This window comes from Vulpes lagopus, chromosome 2 (assembly GCF_018345385.1).
Source record: "Vulpes lagopus strain Blue_001 chromosome 2, ASM1834538v1, whole genome shotgun sequence".
In the NCBI taxonomy this organism is placed as follows: Eukaryota; Metazoa; Chordata; class Mammalia; order Carnivora; family Canidae; genus Vulpes; species Vulpes lagopus.
In genome coordinates, this window is record NC_054825.1 from 66887226 (window position 1) to 66900544 (window position 13319).

Genomic DNA, 13319 nt, shown 5'->3' on the forward strand with positions numbered 1-13319 from the left:
ATGGTAAAGGGACACTCAACAAAAGCTCTCTTTTGAATGTCAATAGGTATGTGAAGTGTATACTTCTTTTAGCATTATGTCTTGTGGACTTCAGTATGTTATTTCTTGTTGCATCTCGGTAGAACCTCCAGAGAACCGCTGTAAAAATTTTCAGATGGAAACTGTTATAGGTTATTGGATCCCTGAGTAGAACTTTATTAGAGTTTTCAGATCAACTGGATTTCTAGAGTACATAGAGAATGTTATATGAATAGTTCAAATTATTAAATTTTATCTGACACTTGACAATTACTATTTGATAATTCTTCAGCTAGTTTTGATAAAACATTTTGTCTTTAGTAATGAAAAAAAATACCAATCTGAATTGGTAATGTTTTTGTGAGACTATCAGGAAAGCATAAACTGTTACACAAGGTTGCCATTTCAATTGCAGCAATACAGCAGCCTGGGATTGTGGTAGCCAGGGAAGCAGTTTGAGAACTCCGGATACCCAGAAGGTGGAAAACAGGAAAAGGGAAAAGCAAGTTTTGCTGTTTCATAGTTTTGCCTAAGACAGACTGCTTGGATCCATCCCAGTACACTGTTGAAAGTAGAAAGTTATCATTAAGATATTATTCTAATAATGCTGCCTCCCTCTTCTTGAATGCACAGTTGACTCAGTAGAATTTAATATCATAACAAATAAGGTTCTAACTTGTTCAAGTAAGTAAAACTATTTTTTTAGATTATTCAGTTTTAAGTTCATTAATTAGACTTAACCCAGTGCCTGCTTTGTGGAAAGCCTGGTGTTGATGGAAAAAACATAATAGAAGTTTTCTTCATAAGAAAAAAAAAAATCATGCCATCTTTGTAGTGGCAAAGTCAAAGCTTCCAGAAGGTTGCATCTTGAGAACAAGATAGCTTAACCTTATGCAGTATGCTCAAATCTTCCATGTCATTTATGTCACATATATAGGGTCCAACAGTAACTTTCAGGATTTACTTGAGAATATATTTTCATTGACTAAGTTTCTAAATCTCATGGAATTACTACAACAATGTCTAGATGGTTTTCAAACACAGCTGTGGTTGCTCTTTTGGCTAGCTATTAATTCCAGTTTTTGCTTATTTGAATATTTTTTCTTTTCATATGATTTTTCTTCTGAAAACAGATCAAACAAGAACTTATTCAACAGCTTGAAAAGGAGTGGCAGTCTAAGCTGGATCAAACTATAAAGGCAATGAAAAAGAAGACCTCAGATTGTTGCAGCCAAACTGACCAAGTAACCACCGCAGATGTTATTTCTAAGAAAGAGATGACAGTCATGATAGAAGAACAGAAGCGAAGGATCCGGCAAGATTTAGAGCAAGAAAAAGAAACAGCTATCAGTGGGGAGTTGAAGAAACTTGAGGTTGAATTAGAACTCAAATATTGTGAAAATATTGCCAAACAGGTAATATTATGGCTTATTATAGTAAAATTATTGAAACTGCCTACTAATGAAAACATGTAAAATGGCACCATTGAACTTGTTCATAACTTTATATTTTAAAAATTTTGTGCATTCTAGGATAGAGAACCTCTTAGGTTGTTACTAAAATTTTCTTCATTATGTTTCTGTTATTCCTTGTTTTTTCTGTGTATTCTTTAAGTTTTCAGACTGCCCCATTGAGTTCAGTCTAAGCATTAGGATGCTTGAGGTTAAAGGTGGTGGTTTTATAATGGAATGAACCATAATTTCACTGTGAATCTTCGTATCTAACTTTATAGAGCATACTCCACTATGTTCTATGTTCATACTTCACTATAAACTAATCACTAATCTAAAATTAGTGGTAATTTTAGATTAAGGTAATTTTAGATTAAGCAAACTTAAAGCAAGTAAGATATTCCCCGGTAATTACATTGAGACTTGCAGAGTTAAATCTGCAAGCATGCCCCATTAAATGGGACGTTGTCTGTAAATCCCATACATTGCCAGAAAGCAGTGCCATTGCCTTCCCTTGGAAGCACTCAGAAAGCTAGCTCATTTTTAACTGGGGCATGTTACTTGGTTTCCAAGAAATGTCATACTGAGAAAGTATAGCTCTGTATTAATGGAATGAAGAGTTAATTTTTTAAAAATCTATATCATTATAGTGATTTTTGAATTTTTTTGGTTTCAGTATGCCTTTACACTTTTAAAAACTTACGACTCTAAAAAGCTTTTCTCTGTATGTGTTATGTCTACTTATTGGAAAATGAATCTGAGAAATTTTTAAAAAACAAAAATACTGAAGCACACTTTCCATTGGCTGTCAGAGCAGTGACATACCACATAGCATGTAGCCTCTGGAGCATTGTATTACTTACACATGAAGGAATGGGAGTGAAAAAAGATAAGGTCTGAATATTATTTTGAAAATAGTTTTGACCTCACAGAGCACCTGACAGGGTATTTAGTTCCTTAGAGATTCCTGGGCCTTACTATAATATTATTTATTTATTTATTTATTTATTTATTTATTTATTTATTTATTTAATTAATTTATTTTTTATTTACTATTTTAGACATAAAATCTTAGGATAATACCTAAAGTTTTAGAAAATATATTTAGCTTTTGGTAAATACTTGGAATTCAGCCTATTTTTAAAATTGTTCTACATGATTTTACGGAATCCTTACAGTATAGGATGTAATGTATGTACAAATGTATGTAATGGAATTGAGGGCATCTTCAGTCAGTTAAATAATTTTCTGTAATGCTAAGGTTTGAACAGAGTTAATAAAATGTTCTGTGGGCAAAGAGACGTATTTATGGGTGCTGCTCTGGTGTATACAATCATAGATCTTATGAAGAAAAACATGATACAGTAGGAAGGAAATTATTTATTTATTTATTTATTTATTTATTTATTTATTTATTTATTTAAAATTTTATTCATTCATGACAGACACACACACAGAGAGAGAGAGAGGCAGAGAAAGAGAGAGAGGAGTAAGAGAGAGAGGCAGAGACACAAGCAGAGGGAGAAGCAGGCTCCATGCAGGGAACCTGATGTGGGACTCGATCCTGGGTCTCCAGGATCAAACCCTGGGCTGAAAGCGGCGCTAAACTGCTGGGCCACTGGGGCTGCCCAGAAGGAAATATTTATAATAACTTTTTAAAGAATATAAACTTCTACAGGAGCTTTATCTCTTCCCTGTATTTTTGACTCCCAGATTTTACCTCTAAATGTATTTATTAGCATTTTCCAAAACAATTCAGCCCCTTATGTCAATTTTGGTTTTGTATGTTTGTATGGATATAGATATGTATGTGTCTGTGTGTATTTCAAAATAAGGAAATAAGGAAAGATTATTTAATAAATGATCTTGTGGTAACTCATGACAGATTTACAACCAGATTGCCTTCGTAATTCATCAGGTCTTAAATTTTTTCCCGAATTGATGTATCACCCTCATTCTTTAGTTGCAAACTCAAGATAGTAGGAAAACTTGCTAGGTACAAGGCTATAAACTATATTGGTGCATGCTGGCATGTGTTAATGTGTTTATAGGTAAGGCATGAAGTCTGTGGATATGGTGAGTGTGCAGATTGGACAGCCGCTGACTCCAAGCAGCATTCCTGCAGGTCTTCTCCTTTTTCTCAAGATAAATAGGAGTTTGTTGGAAATGACAATCGTTACTTTGTAGGAAGCTTTCTGATAATAGTATTGGCCATCAAATGTTTACAGATTCCTACTTCCTGTGGTGGCATTTGCATGGAACAGTATGAGAGGTTTAGAACAGAAGGATTAGAATCCACTGTTTGGGATAAGGTGGAGTACTTGAAGTCAGTGTACCTAATGTAGTGCAATACAGTATAAAATGCACATGAAATCATAGTTGCTATTTGCATATGGGATCCTTCTGAAAGTTTATACCTTACTTTACCTCCTTCTCTTGCAATACCCAATTGCAGGTAGAAACAGCTGTACAAAATGCTCGTCATCGATGGCTGGAAGAAATGCCTGATCTTGCAGAGTATAAAGCACGTGTAAGAGCAGAACAGAAGAAGTGGGAAGAACAACAAGACATCACTGTGGCCAGACGGGTAAGCACTCTCTGGAAAGAAGCTTCAAGAAGGCCTCTTTCCTGACCTCTCATCTTCACCCCAGGAATTTGTATCTACTCACAGTGTTATAGAAGGATTAAATACAGTCAGGCATGTTAAGCATTAGCTCAGAGCCTAGCTGATGGTGTCTGTTCTCATCATCAAGATGTTGAGGGAGAAAGAATGTATTTTAGAGTCTTGAAACTCGTAATCAGGAAGGTAACCTTAACTGTAAAACTAAATCCCATTTGATCTTGCCTTATCTATAGAAGAAATTCAGAACAGGTGTTTATCTGTTTATTAATAGCTGTCCATTTTCTTTCATATGCTTTGTTTCCTATGCTCTGTCAGTTGTCTTATAATCTCCTTGGAAAATAGCCAACTCTCCTTTCCAGATATGTCATGTTGTTTGACCAGAAATGTAATCATTTGCATTCTTACAATTTATTAGAGTAAACCAATTCTAATCAAGATGCCAATAAACTGAACATGGTTTTGAAATTTGACACAATAGTACTAAAATTTACTTGGAAAGGACTAGAAATTTTTTAAATGTTCTGGAAAAGAAATAGTAGTCCAGCCCTAACACATAATAGAATATGTTGGAAAGCGACAATTCAGTGTTGAGTCACAAAAATAGAATTCTTTTTCATTCTGTATTATATAGACTTCAGAGATAGGCCCAACTATGAGTAAAAGCTTAATTGTTTCAAAACAAGGGGATAAGGAGTTATTCCATAATAAGTAGTCTTATGATAGCCAGATAGCACTTTGGAAAAATTAAGATTACCCACACATACATCACAAGAAAGTCTAAATTGATCAAGAAAACATTTTGGGGTGTCTGGGTAGCTCGGTTGGTTAAGCATCTGCCTTCAACTCTGGTCATGATCCTGGGGTTCCAGGATTGAGTCCCGCATGGGGCTCCATGCTCAGAGGGAATCTACTTGTTCCTTTCTCTCTGCCCCTCCACCCTGTTCATGCTCTCTGTCCCTGGCTCTCCCTTTCTCTCCCTCTGAAAAAAATCTTTAAAAAAAAAAAAAAAAAAAATATATATATATATATATATATATGTTAAACATTTTTAGGGCAATTCTCTAGTAGGGTCCCTTCCCTCTTCTGGAGCTTTGTACTATCACTCAGTAAACTTTGCTTTTCTGCCCCCCTGCTCCCCCAAAAGAATTTAAACATTTTTTTTTTAAGATTTATTTATTTATTTATTTATGATAGGCACAGAGAGAGAGAGAGAGAGTGCAAGAGAGGCAGAGACACAGGAGGAGGGAGAAGCAGGCTCCATGCCAGGAGCCTGACGTGGGACTCGATCCCGGGACTCCAGGACCGCGCCCTGGGCCAAAGGCAGGCGCTAAACCGCTGAGCCACCCAGGGATCCCCAAAGTTAAACATTTTTAAATGAAAGTATAAAAAAAGGAAATTGAATATTTCAGATCTATACCATAATAACTTAATTTGGGAACAACGGAAAAAGTAGCAAAGATAGATGAAGAGGATAAAACAGGTACAAACATTTAACACATTTGCTTTTGTAATAAAAAAAAGTGACAGGATAATAAAAATAAGCAAAATAAATGAACTAAATATGAGAAACATTAATATTAATATATAAGAAAAACAATACAAATTTATGAGAAAAACAAGAATCTATGGATAAGTACACCAAGAATATGGACATACAGTCTTCATGAGAAGTCCAAATAACAAACTTAAGGTGCTCTTTCTGCCGTATGTGTAAAATCTCTCTTCCTAATTGTAATACAAACACTATAATAGATTGCAGTGTCAGATATATACTGTTCTCACAATATTACAACCATTTTGGGGGAAAAAAAGTGTGTAATAGACATTGAATCATTCATATGTCATATTCATGATCTTATTCCACAGATTACTTAAGGAAATAATTCAGCCTAAGTAAACTATTTTAACATTTTCCTTAAGTTACGTGATATTATGTGGGCTCATTGCATTATTCTCTATACTTTTTTAGTATGCTGAAATATTTCAGAAGGAAATTTAAGAGAAAGAGGAAATAATGTGGTAATGTGCATGTGTCTCAGACCTCAGAAGTCAAGAATAATTAAGTTGGGTAGGATATAGAAAATAAAGTAGTCAAGAGACCTTTCCTTAAGAACACAGGAGACCCAAATGTATGTGGATGCAGAAATACAGAAATGAGAGGACAGGGACGCCTGGGTGGCTCAGCAGTTGAGTGTCTGCCTTCAGCCCAGGGTGTGATCCTGGAGTCCCAGGATCAAGTTCTACATTGGGCTTCCTGCTTCTCCCTCTGCCTGTGTCTATGCCTCTCTCTCTCTCTGTCTCTCATGAATAAATAAATAAAATCTTTAGGGAAAAAAAATGAGAGGACAATGTGTTACTTCTCAAACTTTAGCAAGCATGAGATTTGTAGAGAGTTTGTTAAAGCAGATTCCTGGGCTTTATTCCTAGAGATGCTGATTTGGTGGGCCTGCAGTGAATCTTGAGAATTTGCATTTCTAACAGGCTTCTAGGTGATATACACTGCTGGTTTTTTAGAGCACAGTAGAGTTTGAGTAGCACCATTATAAATAATTATTCAGCCACAGAACGTAACGTTAACATTTTGTGGATCCCTCCTCCAAACCAAAAAAGGTGAGCAAGGGCCAGTTACATAGCATTGGCTGGAGAATTCTTGTAAGATGAGAGTGATCCATCAAGATCTATAAAAATTTAAAGCCAGTTTTTCTGAAGTCCGGAAGTGTCAAAGTTCCTAAACTTTGCTGCATTAGAAAACATTAGAAAAACCTGAGGATCTGTTAAAAAAAAAAAAAACAAAAAAAACTACTATTGCCTAGCTCCCATCCCCCAGGCTTTAATGTTTTAATGGTACAGAGTGTGGCCTGGGTATTAGGATTTTTAAAGGCTTCTTGGGTGATCTAATGTGTGGAAACTATCAGGAACCACTGACTTGATTAATGCTGTCAGATTTGCTTTGTACAACTTCATGTGAGAGGATGCACACTTTTGGTGAGGTCAGCAGGTCATCCAAATTCCATGGGATATGCCACCTCCACCAAGTTACCTGGTAATGATTTCCAGGATCCACTGTAACAAGACTGTTTTCCCAAACAGCACTCTTTAAACATGTTTCACATCGCTACTCAATCATTCTGCTGGTAGCAAAAGAATTTTACAAGCTCATCTTAGATGGTAAATTTAAAATACAATTTGAAAATTTTGATTTATGTTCAACTATTCAGGAATGCATTATTGAATAAAGCCGTATAACATGTTTAAGAATTTTTGTAGTTGATGTTTGCTAAGATTATATAATACCTGAAGATTCAGGAAATAGGTACCCTATTTCAACAACTAGAATAGGTGGAGGGAGGGAGCGAGGGAGGGAGGGAGGGATAGATGGATGGATGGACGGATGGATAGATAGATAGATAGAATTGATTTCTAGCAATCACCACTTTCTAGGCCAAACTTTTGGAGTGCCCTCTTCTTTTAACACTTAAATCCTTGTAACTTTTTTGAATTTATAAAAAGTGACTCTAGGTCATTATCTAATCTGCTCCTTATGTAAGTGAAGACAATAAATACAAAAAAGTGTTTCTTTCTGTGTTTTCTAAATAATATAAGTCATAAAATATATTAGGTGATTTAAAGTGAAGGAAAGACAGGTATCTGGGTGGCTCAGTCAGTTAAGCATCTGTTTTCAGTTCTGTCATGATCCCGGGGTCCTGGGTTCAAGCACCATGTTGGGGCTCCCTGCTCAGCAAGGAGAGTCTGCTTGTCCCTCTACCTCTGCCCCTCCTCCTGCTCTTTCTCTCCCTCTCTCAAATAAATAAATGAAGTATTTTAAAAACAGTGAAGGAAAGGATCTTTGAGTATAGTATAAGTATATTTTAGGAGCAATGTCTTATCCCAAATAGTTACTTTTATTTTTTAATTCATGAGGACATCCTAAAGATTTTAAATGTACATCATTATATCTTTTAGATATCATTTGCTATTTCTGAAGCTAAAGAGAAATGGAAAAGCGAGCTTGAAAATATGAAAAAAAGTGGAATACCTGGAAAAGAATTGGAAGAGAAGATTCATTCTCTTCAGAGAGAGCTTGAGTTAAAGAACGAGGAAGTCCCTGTGGTTGTCAGGGCTGAGCTGGCGAAGGCCCGGAGTGAATGGAACAAAGAAAAGCAAGAAGAAATCCACAGAATTCAGGAACAAAATGAGCAAGATTACCGGCAATTTTTAGATGATCATCGAAATAAAATTAATGAGGTGCTTGCAGCAGCCAAAGAAGACTTTGTGAAACAAAAAACTGAACTACTTCTTCAGAAGGAGACAGAATTGCAAACATGTCTAGACCAGAGTCGTAGAGAATGGGCCATGCAGGAAGCCAGGCGGATCCAACTGGAAATCTATCAGTATGAGGAAGACATCCTCAGTATACTTGAATTTCTCTTGAAGGACACCCAAAAGGAACATGTCAGTGGTTCAGAGGACAAGCAACTCTTGGAACTCATTTCAACTTGTTCTTCAAAATGGGTATCTGCACAATATTTTGAAAAACTAAAGGCCTGCATACAGAAAGCATTTCAAGATATCCTCTCCCTAGCTATAGAAAGTACCAACTCAGAGTGGGAAAAGGTATGTTCCTGATAAGTGAAAAGCACTATTAATAAACATCAAAGGTGATTGTAGAAGTTGCAAATGGTATTTTTTTCCTTTCTTCGTTTTACAGTTTTATAGACATAAAACTTGTGTTTTTACCAGTAGCTTAACAACTTTTTGTAGTGAATCCAAAGAATCTTATTTCTTTTTGCCAAAAAAACTTTTGCTTCTTCAGAGTGCTACAGATATGAGGCAGAGCTTTTAGGCACTAGACCTCTTTCCTAAAAAATATATGCCGTTCTTTGTAGGGGCCTGAGCTATGAAAAACTGAATAACTTTCATTCCTGTTTTTGTTTTTTGGGCATGACCACTTCAAGAAATATGCATTGTATTAAACTAGGGTTTCTTAAGAGCTTCTAAAGAGTTTGGAAGCCTGTTTCTTGCCCTCCAGGAATATGTGTCACAAAGGCCAAAAAATGCCAACCAAGTACAAAAAATATTGTTGTTGAAACAAGCAATTAGAAGTATGGCTCACTCACACAAAACTCTGAATCCCAGTTTTGTTGGTGTACTATATGTGACATGTAAAATGAGTTAATTGTATCCTTTTAGTTGTCTAAATAGTCTCTGACACCAGCTTTTAGTTTCTGTGGAAGATCTGAAAAAACTGAAGTCTTGCTGGCTTATGATTAAAGAAATGAGATATGCATGAAAAATCCAGAATGATATGTAGGCATTGTGTCAGCCAATTTCAACATTTGGAATTAGAGGTGGAAAAAAAATTGCTGACATAATAAGGTTTGTCTGAGAGGAGACGAAAGAGTTAAGTTTCATGGGATGCCTGGGTGACTCAGTGGTTGAGTGTCTACTTTTGGCTTGGGTCAGCGTGGGTCGTGATCCTGGGGTCCTGGGTTCAAGCTCCATGTGGCGCTCCCTGCTCAGCAGGGGGAGCCTGCTTCTCCCTCTGCCAGTGTCTTTGCCTCTCTATGTCTCTCATGAATAAATAAATAAATAAAAATCTTAAAATAAAGTAAAGTTTCATTAAGATATCATGATGAACAATTTTTCAAGGCCAAGATTGAACATTTGGTTTTAATACTTACTGGGAAGAGTTATAAACTGAAGAAAAAAATCTAAGTTCCAGTTCCACACTTGAGGATAACTAGTCTGTTACCTATGTAGTCATATATTATAGTTGCTTATCTAAAAAGAAGGTACAAATGTCTGGCCTAATTCCTTGGGTTTTGTAGAGTTGTTAAGAGTTGTTTTCAATGTAAAAATAACACAGTAAGATCACACTTCCCATGGGGATCCCTGGGTGGCTCAGCGGTTTAGCGCCGCCTTCAGCCCAGGGTGTGATCCTGGAGACCTGGGATCAAGTCCCACATCAGGCTCCCTGCATGAAGCCTGCTTCTCCCTCTGCTTGTGTCTCTGCCTCTCTCTTTCTTTCTCTCTGTGTGTCTCTCATGAATAAATAAATAAAATCTTTAAAAAAAAATCACACTTTCCATGAATACTGCTTATACTACTCAACTGAAAATTTTTGGAAAAAAATAATGAAGAATTAGTTATAGCCAGTTATAAGCATAAGCAGTGATGGAAAATCATGTTTTATGCTTTCAGGTTTACTTTCCTGAGAAGGCAATCTCTGCTACAAAAATCAGGAAAATATAATACTGTTCCTCTGCTATTAATATATAATCAATCCTAGGGTCTCTGTATTGGGCTTATAATTGTGCTATGGCAGTGTGAAAATCATCTGTATGACTTAATGTAGCCCACATGTCTGTGAAGATAGAACCACATAATTTGGTTAAGAACTTAGACTTTTGTTGGGTGGGATTAGATTCTATTCCTGAGATAATCATGGCTTTCAAATGCCTTCTCTGGCATTTGTCATAGAAGAATACTTGATCTTCTGCTGTTTGAGAGCTATCTGAGCTCAGGAGCTTGAGGTAAGCAATGACTGTAAACAGTGATTATAAATTTGCAATAGAGGTGCCATAAATATGAAGAACTATGAATTATAATTGATGAAATTGTCATTTTTAGAACTGTTCATGAAAATTAAGACAGGAAAAAAATGATCAGTATATATAAAACAAGTCTTCATTAAAATAACTTAGGTGATCAAAACTTTTTAAAAATGGACAGAATGCAATCAATTAAAAATGTAGTTTCCAAGAAAATGAATGCCTTATCAGAATACAATACTACAGGTCATAATGGAAAGAAAGAAAACAAAAACATCTATTGGAACAGAATTTTCAAACAAATTTAAGGATGTGTGTTCTGTCTTCTACCACCAAAGTCAAGTTAAAACTAAGACAAGAAGGTTGCTGCTCCTGCTTTTTTGTCGTCCTGGCTTTTCTCCAGTTTTAAGCAGAAACTGGAAACATTGGCTACCTTAGAGTTCAACTTTTATTACTTCTTTTGGCCTCAGCCTCATATCCTCTCGATTGCCTGGAGTTTGCATTTTCTCGATAACTGCTGACCTCTGCTTCTGATGCATATCATAGGTAGGTTCCCAAAAGCCAGTTAAATGAGTTTCTTATAATCAAAATCAAGGCTTCTAGAATCAAATTTATATGATCTGTTTTAAGTAATTAAACAAGGTAGCTTTCTCAAGATCACTTGTGTTCCACTGGGATTTAGTAGTTGTCCAGAACCTGAAAATACTGCCTAAAAAGAATGTCTCACCGTTAATGAATTTAGTAGCTGTATTGTCATAACAGGGACTAGAACACTGAAAGTGTTCAATAAGTGTTAGTGAAGAAATAGTCTTGTACAGAATGTTTAGGTTAGCTTCAGTTTCTCTTTCTAATTTTGGAATTCAGCTGAACTTCCTGACAAAATGACAGTGTATATTAAAGTATTTAGAAATGTGACATACTGTATAAATGTTTTTTTTTTTTTCTCTTGTTACTTTAAAGTCTCGAAAGGCAAAAGTTTGGTATTATAGTTTCTAATGAGTTCGATCCCTACTGCAGTGAAATGTTTTGGATTTTCAAGAACCTTTGTGATTTCATATAGTTTGTCCTGTGATTTGATCACATAGACCATTAAAAATCTTAAATTCACATGTATGTGTGCAAACTATCTCCTGTCTGTCTCATAGTTGGCCCACCAGTCCTCTGTCAGATAATGTTCTAATTTGAGAATTACAGTCATAGTAGACTACTTCATAGTAATGACAATATTCACATAACACCCTAAGAAAAGTACTGGTGATGGTTTAGGCAAGATTTTTTTCAGGCAATGTTTTCTTTCTACATTTTTAATATTAGCATTTTAAATAGAGAATTGTGTAAAGATTTTTACATGGCATTAACTGTGAAGATAATCTCTTTTAGAGAAATATGGCCAAGATCTCTAAGGATCCTGCCACAGATGTCACTGGCAGAGGAGACCCTGGAGTCCTGGCAGTCCTTCCTGCACCTACTTTTGGATGCTGTGCTCAGCCCTTAGCCTTTCAAGAAACAGAAGCAGAAGCTGGTAATGGGATTTTATTCCTACTGGTCTTTGTAACATTCATACTCAACAGTTCCAGAGGGTTGGTTTGAGGATAAAAGGAAGTCAAAGATGTGGACAACTTTTATGAGTAAATAAGTGGCTACTGTTACTTGTGCCTAATCTGTGTCTTCTCTTTAGATTTCATTTTGCATTTAGGAAATGGGGCTGCTTTAGACCCTCTGAATTCTATCTTTTCATGGTCTTCGCTCCATTCATAAGTAGTTCTTATTATAAGGAGAATAATGAGAATTTTAATAGTCATGTTTTCATTCCCTGGCTTTATTGAGAAGTCCCAGGTTTCATGTAAAAGAATTGCCAAATAACGGAGACCTTCTCATTCATATAATTGAAGCTTATTTCAACAATTTTTTGATGGAAATCTTTCTGAAGAGGTGTTTCCTGATTTGTGAGTTTTGTGAGGGCAGGAGCAGTGTTTTATCTTTTCCTCTCCAATACATGGCAGAGTGAATGGCACATAGTTTGTGTTCTTGAATATCTGGTAAATTAATAGCTTAACATTTCCATAATGACTTACAGTTGTTATTCTGAAAAATAATTATTGTATTGTACTGAAGCCCCTTGACATATTCAGAGCTCACTGAGGCATGCTGATTGGATTTATATTGCCTAATCACCTAGAATTCTGAACAAGGATCTGATGTATCCTTTATAGGCTCCAGTCCTTTTCAAGGTATTGATCTCTTGCAGCCTGCTCTCCCTCCACATACAAACACATACCCACTCTTTCTGTTTCCTTTCTGCTGCCTCTATTGCAGCCTGGAAAAGAACTAAGAATTGTCAGAACAACTCATATATACTAGGTTAATAATTTTAGTTTCCACAATTTCTAATTTCGTCAGTTATATTACCAGAATTGTAAAGAACCCCTGCCTTTCCTAAGAGTTGACAGTTTATTTTCCTGATCATCCATAGACCCTTTTTCCTCACTTCTAGATTCTAGATGGTTGAGGATAACTTATTATTAATTAGGTATATGGGAATACTACTTAATTTATATTTTGTTTCTTACTTTTCAGTGTCATTGTATGTCTGTTACTGTATTTGGAATAACCCGAGAAATTATTTAAAAATTTATGAAATGCGTAGCAACAAATTTTGGATATTATTTGGCTTTG

General features: G+C 35.7%; 1 protein-coding gene across 6 annotated transcripts in view; it reads left to right on the top strand.

Annotated features, from left to right (window-relative positions):
* The window catches only part of CEP152 (centrosomal protein 152), an 88034-nt gene that overhangs the window by 58765 nt on the left and 15950 nt on the right, over positions 1-13319 (top strand). For all 6 annotated transcript variants that reach the window (XM_041745360.1, XM_041745361.1, XM_041745365.1 and 3 more), the window contains exons 18-21: positions 1152-1433; positions 3925-4056; positions 8056-8706; positions 12024-12165. In XM_041745360.1, coding sequence (XP_041601294.1) covers positions 1152-1433; positions 3925-4056; positions 8056-8706; positions 12024-12165 — 1207 coding nt within the window. The remainder of the gene's footprint in view (positions 1-1151; positions 1434-3924; positions 4057-8055; positions 8707-12023; positions 12166-13319) is intronic.